Source organism: Corvus brachyrhynchos, unplaced genomic scaffold (genome assembly GCF_000691975.1).
Source record: "Corvus brachyrhynchos isolate BGI_N302 unplaced genomic scaffold, ASM69197v1 scaffold239, whole genome shotgun sequence".
Classification (NCBI taxonomy): Eukaryota; Metazoa; Chordata; class Aves; order Passeriformes; family Corvidae; genus Corvus; species Corvus brachyrhynchos.
The window spans coordinates 1,425,950-1,443,865 of NW_008246057.1; the positions used below are offsets into that span (position 1 = coordinate 1,425,950).

General features: G+C 35.4%; 1 protein-coding gene across 3 annotated transcripts in view; it reads right to left on the bottom strand.

Moving 5' to 3' along the window:
- PTPN12 (protein tyrosine phosphatase, non-receptor type 12) overlaps positions 1–17,087 on the bottom strand; it is a 38,408-nt gene extending 21,321 nt beyond the window's left edge. For 2 of the 3 annotated variants that reach the window (XM_017745979.1, XM_017745978.1), the window contains exons 1-10: positions 16,953–17,084; positions 13,758–13,834; positions 12,653–12,748; positions 11,594–11,632; positions 10,796–10,867; positions 9,311–9,370; positions 6,648–6,790; positions 5,192–5,258; positions 4,545–4,622; positions 4,356–4,454 (exon numbers count right to left, since the gene is read on the bottom strand). In XM_017745979.1, coding sequence (XP_017601468.1) covers positions 4,356–4,454; positions 4,545–4,622; positions 5,192–5,258; positions 6,648–6,790; positions 9,311–9,370; positions 10,796–10,867; positions 11,594–11,632; positions 12,653–12,676 — 582 coding nt within the window. In that variant the 5' untranslated portion in view covers positions 12,677–12,748; positions 13,758–13,834; positions 16,953–17,084. Of the gene's footprint in view, positions 1–4,355; positions 4,455–4,544; positions 4,623–5,191; positions 5,259–6,647; positions 6,791–9,310; positions 9,371–10,795; positions 10,868–11,593; positions 11,633–12,652; positions 12,749–13,757; positions 13,835–16,952 lie in introns of all 3 variants that reach the window. The other variant, XM_008642504.2, reaches the window with a different exon arrangement.
- Positions 17,088–17,916: the final 829 nt, after the last annotated feature.

Here is a 17,916-nt window from a genome sequence, read left to right on the forward strand (position 1 = left end):
ACTAACTTCAAGCAAATAGAGGATCATAGTCTTAGACTGAGATTTCACAGACACTGCCTACCATTCAAAACCTTTTGCCCAGGAACTGCAATTATCATTTTCTTTTGGAACTCACAGTAGAAATATTTAATGTCATTCAGAAGCTTTCTGTACTGGTAAAATATTGGCAAATTTACTGCAAAGACTCCTGCAGAAGTAATCTCATGTTTTCCCTTAAAAGGAATTGAGGCATCTTTTTTGCCCTTATCATAAAGCTGCATGGGAATCACTGAGCATCAGTGGATAAAAAAAGAAATACTTCAGATTGAAATGATGCACTCAAGTGACTCAGATCAAATAAAACATTCCAACAGAGGAAACAAGATAAATATCTCAGAAGAAATATAGGATTTTTTAGAATGCTGTGATGACAAAAAATATCCTTCCAAACTGCCAAACAGCAAAGAGAATATGAACAGCAAAGTCTTTTCAATTACAGTTTCTAAACCATTAATGTTTCAAATAACAATATTCTTCTTACAGCAGCTGATTCCTCCATGACTTCTAAAAGTGCAGTCAACCACAGCAACAGAACTCTGTCACTTTTACAGCACGAAATGGAAGAGGTACTGGAGAGTACTAGCAGTGCCAGATTTTGGAGAAAGTGTTTATTAACACAAGCTCCTACTCATGGATAAGGGCAAAACAAGGACTTGCAGTCCTGTAACATGCTTGGTACTGTCAAGAGACAAAATTCAACAAGAAATATTTTTGAAGAGATAGTGAACTTGGTTGTTTGTCTTTTAAACAATTTTCTTTTTCTGACTCCCAAACAGAACATCCAACTTGATGAAATTCCATATGATTCAGACTTTCCAAGACAGCTACAGTTCACTTCAGCTCATGAAGAACCTTCTCAAATAACTCATGAAATATTTTACTGATACAAATCTGACTGATATCTTATCAGATGACCAAGACTAATGATCTCACATATATTTCAAAGCTTCCAAACACAACACCAAGTGTAATATTTTCATAGCAGTACTAACAAAGCCAATGCTGGTGAGAAGCACAGCTACTGACTTGAAATACATGACAATATGGTCAAGAATTTCAGTAGGAAGGGCTTCAATCCAAGACTCTGTTCCAATTTCTTTGGTAACTTGAAAGTACTTAAGTGGGGGAGGGGAATAGTTCTGATTATCAAATTTAGCATCTGAATTCTTTTCTTATGACAAAAAAATGGCTCTTGAGCAGCAATTCTTCACCCTGAATTTAGCTGCTGTGGGGTACTGTAGAAAAGTATTGGTATGTGAGCAGAGCTTTTCTTATTTCATTTCATTTAAATACTTAGTATTATTTGAGACATTTGTAGTTCTACACATTCACAATATGTGTAACTATATGGTAAGAATATACATTTACTACATTAAAGCACATCATGTATGCATTTTTTACATGGTTTCGAAACTATCAAATCCTAGTGGAAATTCTAACCCTGTCATAAGTCTGTTTTCAAACACTGCATGCCTTGCTGTTGACTTTTTACAGTATTGTTCCAGTCAAGGCAAAGCTGGCAAGTTCACAGGAACACACGTTCAGGATTGTGTCTGAGCTACTTCCCCATGAATACTGCCACTTGCTGCCCATCAGATTAACCTTTTACTGGGATCTTACTGGCAAGCCCTGCTCACAGAGCCTCTGGAACTCAACCCATTTCAAACACTGCTTGAAATGAGAACAGCAATTGGGAAACAAAACCATGAAACCAACCCTACAGAGCACTCCAGCTCTTCACAATATTATCAAAACAAAATAAATGACACATTTCCTCTTCAGCCCAGTAGCATCTTCTACTTAACAAATAGTAATATATCCAACATAGGCACATGAATTTTATTTGGAATTGTTTTCACTGGACATAATTAAACCATTCACATTATGAAGATTTCATAGTTGCTGTAGCATCTGCAGGCAGAATAACACCTGTGAAGGAGCCTTAGAATATTACATTGTATTTAATAAAGTTTTTTTGAAAACTTCCTGCCTCAGAATTAGTTTTTTAACCAAGATGAATCCCAGAATGTTTGTCTGTTTTTTTAAAAGAAAACAAACTAGAACATTTCTGGAGAAATTCAGACATTATATACGACAGGTGCTACATAACACCCCTGGAGGCAAAAAGGGAGCTTTGTCAGAGTAACAAAAACACTGTCTCAAGTGAGCTTCAAAGTTTTGAGAATCAGGTTAAAACTACGAGAAAATATTTAACTGGACATGTGAGGTTTCCCTTATATATTTGAAACAGAAGCTAAGCCTATACCAGTTAACTCCTTGCAGGCAAATTTTCTAACAAATGGAGAGTAGCAAATTTAAGTACCACATTTTTAGATACAGAAACTCTTCACCTATGAGACTTTCTTCCCTCAACCTTCCTGCAGAATTATTCAAGCAACAATAGGAAGAAGCATCATTTCCCAACACAAAATGGGCTGTGCCTAGTCAGACAAAGATTTACTTTGCTCTGCTTCCAGCAGTGACCAAAAGGGAACTTCCAGGGAAGAATAAGATCAGAGCAGGCATACAAGGATCCTTCCCCAGAATGTTTTCCAACAGATTGCAACTCTGGAATTTCATAGGTCAGAGGTTAGTGAAATTCATGGAAGAAGATTCCAAGGTGGTGAGATATTCATCTCAAAGATACAGGCTTTCAAGCTGCAAGAAGCTCTGCAGTTTCATGTTGCATTTTTTATACAAATGTCACTTTTTTATTAAGTCTTTCAGGTGTCCCTGGTATCCCTTAGAAAACATTAATAGGAATCAGTTTTCCATTGTTACTCAGCCTCTGCTCTATCTAACTTCAGCCATTTTTTCTCAGTCTGGCTGTTCTTTAGATGGAGCCTTCCAACACCTTTGATCCTCGTCCAGCTGCTTAATGTTCAAATTCTGTAACATGCTTTTGAGATAAGCAGAGTTGACATGCAGTCAGTAGCCAAGCTGCAAGGTACCCACCCACACAAGGACATTACATTCTCTGCACTTACCAGTTTCCAAGTAACTGCCAAAATGCAATTTCCTTTACAACTTGTTGATCATAAACCAAGATCATCTCCAAGTAAAACTCAAAACTCACACTCCATCAGTGCCTTTTCAGAGCCGGGATTTATCCCTCTCTCACCCCCATGTACATTACCTATCCATTTTCTTTTTGGTCTTGTTTTATTAGTCAGCAAATCTCTCAAGCTGTGCTAAAGACAGCATTGCCCTTGCTACAGACATAGTATCAGGATATGATGCCACAGCCTTACTCATGTTCTGGAATAGGTAAGTAATTTAGTATGTATAGTAATAGGAATAAATAAATAGGAGATTTTTTTGATTCTATATAAGAGCACAGACACAGGTCAGATTTAAGTCAAATAACCAGAAGATCCAGTAGACTAATCTACCTATTATTTTATGATCAAAACTAAAGTAATTAGAAATTACTTCTGTACAAAGCTGATCAATCTGCATATTCCAAACCCTTTCATGCTCATTTCTCAGGAAAAAAAAAAAAAAAATCACAGATCAGCTTAATCAAACCTGTAACAAATAAAAGCAGCCTGCCCTTTCCATATTGCATTTAGTCAACAGGCTTCTTGTCATGACTAAAGACCTCATAAGTACTTCATGAACTGATATAAATTCTTAGGAGTTAGCAGAAGGGTGGATGCCTTTAATCCAAGAATTGAATACATTCTAGACTTCCTAGAAAGCACAGTACAGGACAGCTAAATCCCTGAAATAAACGGGATGCTTATTAATAAAAGCACATTTAAAATTGCTTCCAGATATTTCAAAGAGTCCTGAAGATACCACTCATACTCCCTCTAGAGAGCTACAGAATCTACACCAATTAGGTACTGAAGGGACTGAAAATCACTGAACAAACAAAACACAACCCAGGGACAAAGGGTGGTACAGAGTTCTGGACTGTGGAAGAGAAAGAATATATTAATCCAAAAAGCCATTTTTCACACAGCAGCCAGCAACAGCCAAGAAAATATATCTAAACATAAAAAAAGAGAAAAAACCTATAGGGGACATGAAATTTAAAGAAGGACAAAAAGACAGAAAAGTCCTCAAATACTGTGAACATCAATGAAGAATATTTTTTCCATTTTCTTCTCCTTTGTTAAAAGGGTAGAGCATGAAGCTTCCTGACAAAGGCATTTTAAACTTATTTTTCTCTCTCCTAATCTATTTCAATGCAAGCAGTACTTTAAAAAACATGACAACTTAATAAGATCACACCAGTGAACACTTTAAAAACAACTTCATAGGAGAATTTTCATCAGAAGCTAACAGCTACATATGGAAAAGACACCTACCACTCCATCTGCAATCTTCCAGTCTGCACAACTTTCGTATTTTTGCAGTTGCTTTTCAAACAGTTGTGCTATGGCTCGATGGACAAGTTCATACTGCTCCTATAAGAAGGTACCAGATAAAAATTAATGCACCAGATCTTTACAAAGAATAATGATATATTATCACATTCATTTTAAAACAAACTATACCTTTGTCTGCACTGCAGAATGCCTCTGTGTCCTCATTTCCTGTATTAAATTAAATACATTGAATTCTTCAGGTATTTTCTGAAATACAGAAGCAAATTAATTACAATGACATAACTGTCAGAACAACAATACAAAAGCTGTTAAGCTTCAAAAAATAAGTCTAACTTTTATAGGTAAAGCTAATCTGCAACTATTTAATTTTTTTTTAAAGCAACTCAAATTGACATTTGATTTAGACTAGATGAGAGCATTTCAAGTATTTTTAAAATGAGACATCCAATGTCATTAATATGACACTGCAACATTAACGATGCTTCATAACCTAAAAATCCCAGATTAAGTTATCCCTTTAAATCTGAACTGCACGATAAATCAGAGAGACTGAGAAAGTTGGATTCAAAAATCAATTTATATTGAAATATATTTTTTAAAAATTAGAATTTTATAGCAACCTTTTTAGGTAAAAACTTGCTGTCAAAGGAAAGTAAATTCATACTAAAGCATGAATGCAATGAAACGAAACATCCAACCTGTCAAGAGAGTTCCAGAATGTCTTAAACATTTCATATTTTAGAACACTCGGAAGTTCAATCAATCATTGTTATGAAATTACAGATTGTCATAAAACTTCTTTTAGTATTCCTTACCCCAGCTTTAAGCAAATTCCATGTATAATCTATGGCACAGATGGCTCCCGTTCTTCCACACCCTGCACTATGAACATAAACAGCTAGGTGTTAGATATTATTTAAACTTGTTAAAAAACACTATAAGCCTTAAATTTCAAGAGTCCACATTAAAAAAATTATCCAAATCCCTCAAATATCATTTTAATTTAACTCGGCCTGACACTAGTGTCTTAAAAATAAAAAACCAGCAGTGCAAAATGCAGCATCAAATTTTTTAATGCAAGTTTTCATAGCCATTTGGAACTGCAGTCATGAAAGATGCTTCGATGCTGACAATTTTATTGCCTCTTTCTTTTGTCCCACTATTCCCAGTTATTACTGCTTCATCAGGTGTGGTCTTCTCCAAGTTTAATGGTAAATGATATAAAATGGCAGAACAGAATCCATTTAAAGACTTGGCACATTTTTCAGATTTAGTATCACATCTGTATTTTCTGCTTTTTAGCTAAAAAACATACATCTGAAAGTTTAACAGTGACAGCAAACTATCTTACTTTCCCTAATTGTATGAATTCTTCTATTTTACACATGCAGAGTTATAATTCATGCATATTTATTAGATTACAATTACACTGTTGCAAAGAATCAACACTTACAATTATATTGACATTCAAAAAGAACAGGACAAAGTGAAATAGATTTCAGTGCTAAATCAGTTTTGGTTTCAGACCTCATTTAAAAGTGACAACTCTAAAAAAGAATGCAGCCCTTGAAGAGAATAACTAAGCTCTAAAGAGTTAATGAGCCCCATGAATTTAACATGCCCTGACTTACAAATCTGAATTCAATTTTTCCTGACATAATACATGAACTTTGCTGCTTTAAAAAGCATTAAAAGCAATAGGCAAGATTTCCAGATAAATTGTCAGAAACTGTCAATTCACCAAAATGTTTTCATGGTAGTTCAGTTTCAACAGCTCTGTTAGCCAAATTTCAGGTCAAGGATGAAACTGTTGTTCAGAAGTGAAGACTTCCCAACTGGAAACTACAGCCTGCTCATTAAAGATCTTTTTTGTCATATTAGAAGATAGAGTTCTTAGTGATGCATGTGTTACATAGTCTCTCCTATTGAGAATGGAGCCTTTACTCCCAAGATGATTTGCAATAATCTTCAAAGTCTGTTTTGTCCTCACGAGGATTTACATCTTAACCACAAAATGGGTTCCCTTTCAAAGGCTCATTCTTTTCTGATTGACACTCTGTCTTAAACTGAAGTAGAAGCAAAATTTCACTGTGGCATCAGTTTTAAGAAAATGAATCCTGTACAATTTTGAATTAAGTTTTGACATGAGAATTTTTTTTACTAAAGTAAATAAATTCTGATTTAGAATCAAAACTAGTGCACCACATAACAAAAGTCTAGACTTCAAAAAATGAAAATGTTTAAAATTTAAAAGATAAATATATTTTATACCTGCAGTGTATGCAAATAGGAACATCTTCATGTTCCTGGTATTCTCTCATCAAGCTGATCATATCCAGAATAGAATCAAAAGATGAAGGGACATCGTGGTCAGGCCAGTTAACATAATGAAATTGATAGACACTACGAGTCTCCTAAGGGAGAAGCAAGGAGAAAGGTGTTAATGATAACACATATTTGAATTTGTACCAAAGAAGTAGTGCTATGAACCTTCACTTTGACAAGCAAAGTCATTTACTGGAATAACAAACCTTACAGCTTATACCACATCAAAAAATAGAAGAGAAATTCTGAAGTCGTATTTGAAGTGCTGCTAATGCATAAGAAGATGCCCTATGGGACAGTTCAGAAGCCCCTCATTACTATATGGGTTAAAGGACCCACAAGGCTGCACCATATGAAAAGATTCCACGCCCTTACAGCTACAACTTAGAAAGGGAGAAAGAATCTTTCATGTGATCTTTCTTTTTCTATTTGTACTTCAGTAACTTAAATTGAGGGGAAAAAAATGGGGGCGAAGGTGTTGTCACATTACAAAATAAAGCATGTGCACAGGCTCACAGAGGGAACTAAGAAAACAACAGAAATAATCGAGACCTTATCTAAATACAGATCACACTTGCAACAAAAGGTACACTTTTATTCTAGTAACAGGAGCTACAATAGGACTAAAGGCAAGGTAAGAAGCAAGCTTTAGAACAGCTTAGTTACTCAGCTACCTGAATCCCTGAAAATCCTCTCTTTCGTCATTATCCAAAGCATCTGCAGCTACCAGCAGAACCAGGAGCTAGCTCTACTGCACCTTTCCATGCTGGTGTCACACCCCTGGGTTCCAGTATACCCCTCCAAGTAATGTACTGGAGAGCATGAAGGTTTTGATCCACATTACAGTCTATGGGTTTCAAGACCTACACTACCTTCTGTTTAGTTACGTGAGAAGCAACATAGCAGGCCTCTTGAGCATGGAAAGTGATCTATTTTTGATGCTTGACTTTTCCCCGCTCTGTGGAAACACCATAGCTAGCTAAAACAAGAGAAAACACAGCCTAAGAAAGCACAAATTTTAAAATCTAGATGATTATGTAAAACCAAGGTCATCAGTAAAAAGGAAGAGTTACAGCTGGCTATTAAGGTCCACCAAGAAATTTCACTTAACAACTTTTAAAAAGACCAGTGATTTTTCACATTAGCAGAATGGTCAGGGGAAAAAAAGGATTTGCTTTCTTACATGAAAATCAAAAATTTAAAAGAGCCTTTATAGTTCTTTTTTCTACTGTCAATTATAAAGCTAAAAAACCAAAGCTCTTTCTTGAAAATAATCAAGTTTCAGTCAAACTGGTTTTCCTTCTACAAACTAAAATAACTTTGTAGATTTACGGAAATTTTTAATTCTTTTGCATAGTTCTTTTTTGTATGATAATCCACCACAAATGCTACAGAAGTGACAAAACATAATTATTCTGGAAAGCCTGAAAGCAAACTTTAAAAGATATTACTTTATACCACAAATACACTTTTTCCTCCCCAGTGCAAGGCTACACTTAGAATTCTTCAAAGTAAGCTGAAAGTCTGTAATTAATTTTACAGGAATCCTCAAGCAAATCTGCTACTTAAATCTGAAGAAAAGCCACTTTATCAGATGCACATTTTAAATATCAACACATCTTGTTAACCCTTTCAGTTAAATTGTTTATCATAGGAACAAACTTCTGTTTCCTTGCTAAGATCAGAAGTTCAGCACAAACCATAGGTTTTTGTTGCTGCTCAGTTTTTAAGCAGTACAGAGGCATCTAATCGGGACAGAACCCCCCAAAGTCAATAGCCAAATGGCATTTTCATCTATAGGATAGGCAAGCACAATATACATCAGTTAGCTTCTGGTGTATCTAGTTCATACAACACTGAGGTATAAAAGGAAGGCAGCTTCTGGTTTGGGGTTTTTGGTATCCTGTTCTGTTTTGAAGTACACCATGTCAAAAAAATGTCACAAACCCTGGTTACTACACAGAATTTCTGTTATCTGAACAGTCTCCCAGCCCAGTCAGTTATGAGCATTCAGGACACACTAACAGAAACAAACTGATTAAGTTCATGCATTCCTAGCAAAATACTGCAGACAAAAATTATTCCCCAAGGTTACTCCCCTCATGATTAAGCAGTTTTCATAACTGTTGTGATATCTGTTGTTGAACTGGAACAAAGCTTTGCTAAAGAAAACATAACCACAAATGAGACTAACCTGTAATAAATCATTTATTAATGCAGGTTGCCAATTAAAATGACAGGTATTCTGTAAAATAGACTGTCGTGCTTCATGTTTTTGCAGGAGGGCTCTCCAGTTTGTATTTAGTGGTAGCTGCTCTTCATTCAAATGAGGTCTGACATTTGACATCTGGCATTTCAGTGTAAGTTTATAAGAAAAGCTTAAGGCATTTGGGTAAATAAGAACATAGATAAAAGGCAAAGGGTTTTGCTATTCCTCCTTTATATACTAAGATTTTAACACAACTTTCTCATTTGTCATATTTTATCATTTACATACATAATCAGCACCTAAAAAAGTGAAGATATTTTCTTGAGTTTCTGACACTGTATCATTTTAAAGACCTTTGAGCAGCCATTGAAGATGAGACCAGAAGTGACTGTGTACTTACATTTTGAAATTCAAGTAATAATGTTCTAATGAAGTAATCTGTTCTTGCTTGCTCAGCTTCCTAAGCATGAGAAAACAGTAATACATTGGGAAAAAAAATTAAAAATCAATATGCAACACACAGGATATAACTAAAACTTTAAGCTTTAAACTTTAAGCTCAGGTGTCTTTTTTTAATTCACTGGTTTTGTATTTATGATTTCCTCAAGAGAGAGGCAATCAAAACACTGATCACCACACCAGCAAATTAGCTTGCTTCACAAGATGTGCAAAACGTCTTAATTCTACTTTAAAATGTGAGTTTTGAAATTAATGTTTTGTGTGCTCCAAAGTCATCCATAAACCATGTAAAAATATTTCTAAGTACCTATTTTGCTTTATTTCTCCTTAATTTTAATTTACAGATTGCCTTTCACAGCCATCCCTCTATAACACTTTTGCTGTATAAACTTCAACCTCTTACCACTCTATCCTGTGATCTCTCCTTTATTTTCCTTTTCCTTTTTTTTCAATTAAGGGTGCATCTGAAAGAACCACTGATTATCTTGGTTGTGGCCAAAAAACCTAGCTTCTAGCTCACAGAATTTTCAAGTCTTCCTTTGGAATACCAAGGAGAATTTATACTGCAGACATCAAACAATATTATTGTACTTTAAATATCATTAATATCAGAATTTGAAGATGCCTTTAAAAGCTTGGCATTACAGTTTCCCACAGAGAATTTAGGAGACTGCATATACGCTTTAATGTGTTTCTATCTCCTACTGGGAATTTACCATTTCCCATCAACAATTGCAACACTTTGCAGGTTTCAAAGCAATGCAGCCCACATACACCAGGGTACCTAAAGGGAATACATTCTCAGCTGTAGCTAAGAAGTCAATTACAACAAACACACAAAACCCTTTCACCAATATCACAAGGAGGAGGTATTTTCAACTTACAGTATGAAAAGGTTACTCAGAATCTTTATAGATGAAAATTTGCTAGTATATCTTTTCCTGACAAGATGAAGTGTACTTAATTCTTGTTAGACTATTTCAAAGTAGTATTAAAGCTGAATAAGCAGGCATGTTAGCTCTTTCTGAACACCTAAAAATACTTCATGCTAATTAATAAAAATAACCTATTCCAGTGTTACTTTCATTGCATTCAGAACGCACAAGACATAACAGAAAAAACAACTGCACAAGACTTTAATTTCTTGAGTATAGTACAGACATTCAAGACTACGTCATATAAAGCTCAAGAAATAATACATAAAAAGATACAAGACCAAGGGACACAGGTTCCCTTCTTTAAAAAAACAAAACTATCGTGGAGGATTCAAAAAACCACACTGGTTAGATATGCACGTTCCTTTGAGAGTCCTTGTGTAAAATTTAGTACTGAACAATTAAAAAGCCCACTACAAACAGTTCGTTGAACATTTAAGTTACAAACCCACTAAATACTTGAAAATTAATTTATAAAGCTTTATACTTACACAAGAAACACGAAATGGTCCAAAAGTTACAGCTGCTTCTCCATACAGAGGCCAGTAACGCTCACATTTTTTCTGTTAAAGTAAAGATTCCTAATTTAATTCATGCATGGTACTGAAAGATGATTAATAGAAGGAGAGCAGACAAAATCACAACCCTGAATGCCTTATTCTGAACTTCTTTTAAGAGAGTAAAATAATTTTTCTCTTGGATAACAAAAGAAAAACAAAACCAAGACTGCAAACAACCAACATACATACAGGCAAAAGACACTTTGTAAATTAGGATGTGGACTTCATGTCTGCCTGTACATATGCATAATCATCATACAGAGGGGAGCAAAGAAAGCTTAGTTTTTGTGAAAGCTGGAAATTCACAGTTCTGGATTTCCTTCTAAGGTCATAAGAATAAAGAAGAGAGATTTTTTAAAAAATTGTTTTTGCAGCTGTATCAATTGACAGGAAATTCTGAAGGACTCAGGATTTTCATAGTTGGCATACATCCCACGAAGAGCAAGACACTCTTTTTCCACAGTGACATGGTTAGAAACAAACCTTTGGTACAGTTCTGTACACAAACACATATTCCACTAAGATGACACCTAAATAATCATGTAACCCTACAAAAGGGGCAAAAAAATGCAGTCTCATGCACTATTTCCTATGTACAGAAATGTAACGACATGCATTCCCACTTCATCGGGCATATTATTATTACAGTTATGGATTTGGCATAGGAAGCTTCACAGCTATTGCCCCATATGGACAAAGCTCATTTATTCTTGTATTTAGGACACATACCCTTCCCATTTCAAATTCTCGACAGGCCATTACAATTATCTGAAAAGAAAAAAATGATGCTCCAAGTTAGATGTTTTTAGATATGTAACTTACACCTACACTTCACCACATGCTTTATCAGGCAGATAATGATATACTTTAAGTGGTTACTATGGAAGAGACTAATTATTAATAATATTTTCTTTCCTGCATACACACGCTCTTTTAATTCTAAAACTGTAAACGAGTTTTATCCTTCACAAAATCTACATCACTAGTACAACACTTTAAGGCTGCTTAATTCAAATTCACTGTAATCCTGTATAAATACCTTATTTATTCAGTCTGACTGTAAATTCTTAACTCATAAAAATAGAGAACCATTTGCCAGCTGAAAGAAACATAGCTATATTTGCTTAAAGTGACATAGAGTGCATAAAATATTAACAACCCCCCTCCCCCAAAACCCAACCATCAATCAAATTTCTTAGGTGCAACTATTTCAGAAAGCATGAGTAGCACAATAAAAATGCACCAATGGGTGAGATATTTGTTACTGTAAGTAACCATGATTCAAGTGTCAAACCGCCCCTCCAAAAAAATTTCACTAATAATTTGTCAAACATGTCCAATTTCCACAAGTATTTAAGCACTACTTCCTGACAAAAGCTGTTTAAACAGATGTAGAATATTAAAACCAATAAGTAACCCAAAATCTGCATAAAAAAGGTAGGTGGTTTGAGGTTTTTTCTTGTTTCACATGCTGCTTCTGTATTTGATTAGGTCAGTCCACATTAAGTCAGAATTGTAAGGTCTCCTACAGGAGAAATGTAACCAAGCAAGAACCTATTCATAAATATGAAGGACTTAACATTCATTCAATAAAATTATTACTTTGAATTAACATTATTAAAATGAATAAATAATATTAATGCTATTTAACTACAAAAAGCAAGACCTAGGAAGAAAATAATCTAAATCACTATCAATATTTTGATAATAATAGCCAGCTCAGGCAAAAAATACACAGTCATAGTGCCATGAAATAAGGTAACACTGAATTTTTCTATAGGTACTTACAGCAACGTTATATTCCCATATCATCCTCCAGAAGTCTATGACTGTATTGGCCAGCGGTCCCTGGGTAGCAACATATGCTTTTGGCCCATGTACTCCCTGGCATTGCAGAAAGGAACCATTAATGTTTATAAAGAACATTTATCTGCACTGAATAAAAAAAGGTTTGGGGTTATAATCGTGTAAAATTAGAATTTCTTTTTTTTTATATACAACAGGAGGGGTGAATACGAAACGAGTCCTAATTACATTAGTGGGAATTCTGCTGGTGATCTCAGGGGAGCCCAAGATTACAACAGCTACAGCACTGCCAGAAGCTGTCACAGGAAATAAGTTTCTGTATGTTCAGATTCTGAAGATTCTCTTTAAGTCTGCATTTTCTTTGTTACTCTAACATTCAGTGATGAAAAATTAAAAATCTTTCTGCAAAAGGGCATTCTCTTGAACAAATTTTAAGTTCCTCCCTCCCTGTAATACATTTCAAAAACACAGACTTTAAAAAATTGTTTTATATAAATGTTCAGTACTTCAATATTCAGCTTTTCAAGCTAAATGTTCACGCAGGAAGATTTACAGGAACACCTGTTTCTGAAAAATAAATACTGTGTAGAAGCAGCATCAGAGTAAAGCTACAAAGACAGCTCAAGACCTAAATACTTTGAAACAAAACTGTAACAGGCTTTTAGTCAAATTCTGGCTTCTCTTTAAGAATGTTAGATATAATTCCATTGCCATGCTTCTTCCATGAACAGAGCAAAATGTGTAGTAACATACACAGTTTGTCAAACACCTCATTTATGGTCCCTAAAAACATCACCTGTTAAAACAACTGCATCTGAATTTTCCTATGGTATAAAGCTCTGATTTGCTCACCTGCCACTTTAAAATGAAGTATTTTACATTATATTTCCACTTATAAGTAAAATCAAAGCTTTAAAGATTGTGTTATAAATGGCATCATGTTTGCAAATTTATTCAAGTCATAATAAAAGCATATCTTCCCTCACAGCTTTCAAGTCTTATGTTAGACTATAATATTAAAACTGCCCTGACATGAAATAAAAGCTTAAAAAGAACTGAAGAACTGTTTTAAACTTGTACGACATACCTTAATAAAGTTTGCATTGATGTAGTCTGAATCTTGTGGGGGAGTTTTTAAGGTCAGTTTAACTCGGCTGTGATCAACTTAAAAAAAAAAATAACTTATTTGAAAAAGGATTACAACACATGTAAATCAGTATATAACAGTAAATATAATATATATAGTACATTAAAGAACATTTCCCAAAGATAGGTCACACAAGCAAGTCAGTACATTTGATTTGTGGGTAAACCAAGTCAGGTAGAGAAAAGCAGAGTAGCTCCTACTGCTATGTGCTTCGGATGCTCAAGTTCACAGGATACCACCTCCTGGAGTTCCAAGAGCAATTCATTACAAAGACGCAAAATGCAATTAACCAGAAGCCATCAAAACTGCAGTTATACAACATTAACACAGATCATGGTGGTCAGAATTAAGGCACACTTAGGGAAAGCAGAAAGCATAAAACACCAGTGCACAGTTAAAGCAGCTGGGAGCTCTCAAAGTCTCTGCCAAGGAGCACTCCATCAGATATTGCATCAGGAAACAGGTACCAGGGTTTATTGCTCAGGCACAGACTGACCCCTATCCCCTAAACACTGGGCTAGGCTCATTGCTGCAGCACTTCTGAACTAGGAAGCAGCAGATTCCTTCATTTAGGGGGTTTTGGACATGTCAAGTTTCTGCCTCAAACATTACTGACTGTCTCAGAGAAAGCTTCTAATAAAAACAGCAGATCTTTGGAGACTAAAATCCTCAGTAATATAAAAATAGCTTTATTACTTGTTGACAGAATAAACTAAACATTTTGGTATTCTTTTTAGCATTAAAAAAAACCCTGCTTCTTTAATACAACAACAACTTGACTGTTACTAAAATGGTGTAGGTGGTTGGCAGGTTTGCCAGTCCTTCCAGCTCTTGTTGATAAGAAAACTTATTAGCTATCATATAAAAATTGTTAAAGCTATTCTGCAATAGAGGCTCTTCTAGTTGAAAATCCATATCAGAAAAGAAATTATCTTTAAATGGGGCAACAGAATTATCTGTAGAAACAGCAGCTTCTCAAGCAATTTGTTACTTTCTGCTCCCAGGGTCAATTCCTCAACCACAGAACAGCTGCTAAGCCTTTGATTAGACCTAAATTCAAGAAAATGACAAAGAACAAATATATTTCAAAAGAACAAATATGGTTAGTTGGGTTTTTTGTTTTGTCAAAACATCATCGATAATAAAACAGGGAACCACGCCCACAAGAAGCAAATGCTAAGTTATTTCTATTCAGAAAGTTCTTCCAAAAAGTTTGCAAAGTGATGAAATTTTTCTGCCAGTCCTCATAACATGCAAAAAAAAATTTGTGTTACCACATAATGCTTCTTAAAAAAGCACAAGTGTAAATTACGATACTTTTAGATCACAAATCTAAAGACAGCACACTCATATACAGGCCTAGAAAAAGCCTTAAAACACATTGCACTGTGTTACACTCTGATACATAGATTGTAAAAGCAAGAACACTCTCTAAGCATGTAATGGTGTCATAAGACTTTATACTAAAAACTGCTTTTAAGTGGCAGAACAGACTAATTAAACGAGCAGGCTAATGAGGGATCTTATATTCCCAGCACATTAGATCCAAAATTCTAGAGCAGCTTCCAAATGTCAACATTGCCATCCTGTCTCTGTGTTCCACAGCTCATCTGCTACAGAGTTCAAGGTCTGGAGTAGAATTCTCCCAAAAATATCCACTGCTGTTCCCAGCTTCTACGTGCTTGGATATTATTATATAACTTAAAGGCTCAGTTCACAATAACTGATCAGTTCTTCAGGTGACCAGTTAACACCATGTTGCATTTAACTACCATTTAGGATGGCTTAGTAAACTGCAATGGGAACATGCATCTTCTACTCTGAAGCCAGTGTTGAGTTAGTGCTGAGGTACTGATCTCTCTGGAAGCAGTAACAATTTCTGATAAATACAGCACTAATCTCTGATTAAGTTACAAATGTACATTCTTTCCTGGATTTACAAGAGATAGGCAATGATACTTTGCCTTTCTCCTGCTTCTTTTCATTTCAAGCTGGTCTCCCATCACTTCATTGCCAGAGCCTTTGGATGTTTGAGACATTCACTTGAACTGAAAATATGCCTTCAATTTTCCTCCATCTCGGCTTTGAAGTTCTCTCAATTCCCCACTGTGAGCTTCGTTCCCTTCCAGATCCCAGTGACTCAGCTCTTATTTCCATGCAGATGACAGATATGCTCATCTACTGCTATAGCTGCAGCCATTCACTGCTGCAGTGCTACTGTCTCACCAACTCAGCCCGCGTGCTACCAAGATTTTGCTATTTTGTTCATGATCTACCAAAATGCCAGGACACTGTTAATCAGATGACAATAACAACTTCCTCTCTCTTTTTCACTCTCTTTCACTATCAAACATTTCCTCCCAGCTAATAAGCAGAGTAAAATGTACCTGTTGCTGACCTTCTGGGATAAGAGAAGTGGCATTTGTCAGAAGACTACCCTTTAATCTCACTGTCAGCTCTTCAGATCAAGAAGCGCAGTGAGAGCTTCTGAAATAAGTGGCCTCAGGAGCTACACAAAGTGAGTGTGTAACAGACAGTCTTGTAATTTCAGATCACTGATCTGTTGTATCCACATGTTGGTGGGTTTAAAATCTAAATTGTGCTCTGAGTCTTGCTTTCTGTGTCCACACATTAAAAAGAATTTCATTTGGACTCTAGCAAAATAGAAACCAAAGCTAATCCAGCACTGAAAGTTCTCCAAAACGATTTTCAAGATACAAATAGGCAAAAAATATCTATTTTACTTTAAACCAGGTTCCCTAAGCCTCCTTAAAATTTCACCTAGAGTTTATGCTGACATTTGTTTTCTACCAAGAATAACATGCTCCTAAGGAAAACATACATTTAAGCATCTAGTAAAGTTCTCAACTATTCTGAGCTAAAATGAAAGTGTTGGCTTGATACTGCTTCAGAACCACAACATATTTACCTTCAGGTGATACCTCTCCTGATAAAATATAAGAATATTCAGTCACTTTGCCTTCCAAGTTAAAAATAAAAATTTTAAGAACGTCATCTTTCAGCAAATTATCTCCAATTTTGCCTTTCAGTAATAACTAAAAAGTAAAATTCAAAATACATGGAAAATAACAAGCCCTTTCCTTTGTCTTCTATTAACATGTAAATCAGACTTACATGGCAATATATCCTTGTATCTATTCTTTTTAACATTTTCTTCTTTTTCTCCAGTGGCTGTTGGGTAGATCTTCTCTGTTCTGTATTTTGTTGATAATCTTCTTAACCTCTGAAATAAAAGATTTACGTTATATTTTCAAGCCTCAAGATAAACATCACAAGGTATTCGTTTCATTGATGAAGATGATTACTAGGAAAAAAATTTCTTCTCTTTTACGATACTCACTACAATGAAGTTTAAACATCTAATTATCCAGTACTTTTAGCACAGTTTATACCCAAGTTGATGCCAGCTCTATGCATCATGAAACATGGAACTTTGGAAAAGACTACAGCACCAGCATGGACTATGGCCATATTTTACTTAGATCACACATTGCCCTGTTGTGGAGTAAGAACTGCATAACAATACCTGTGAGAAATAGAAACATCTCGGGATACCTGGAGGAAGAGCACAGCATGGGCTGGCTCACAAACAGCTGGCACTTGGCTCTGAGGCACAAGGCTTCCAGCGCTGGCAACTGAACAGAAACCAAAATCTTACATGTAACTGGTGCTAACTCCTAACACCCAACTCCTGCTGAGTTTCAAGCTCAAAGAAAGAATGTCCCCATCTCTCAGGCACAAGCTATTCACAGTTAAGATGAGTGACAGGAGGTCTGCTGTATTCACAACAATATGTCATTTTTCCCCCCTCCATCTTTTTCAAATCTTAGAAATGTGAGCAAGTCAAAACCTCTAATAATAAAAACCAGCCCCTGCCTTCCAGTGACCTAGGAAATAAAAAGAGGAATACAGCTTTTATCATCCCAAATAAGTTAGGCATCTGCAACCTTAAAACTGAGGAGGAAAAGTTCTCATTGAAAAAAATAAATACAAGAGGAGCCAGCAGTTCTTGTTATTTTAGACTGTGTAGACATCCAGATTTAAAAAGGAACATTAAAGAACTCAGAAATTTAACTCT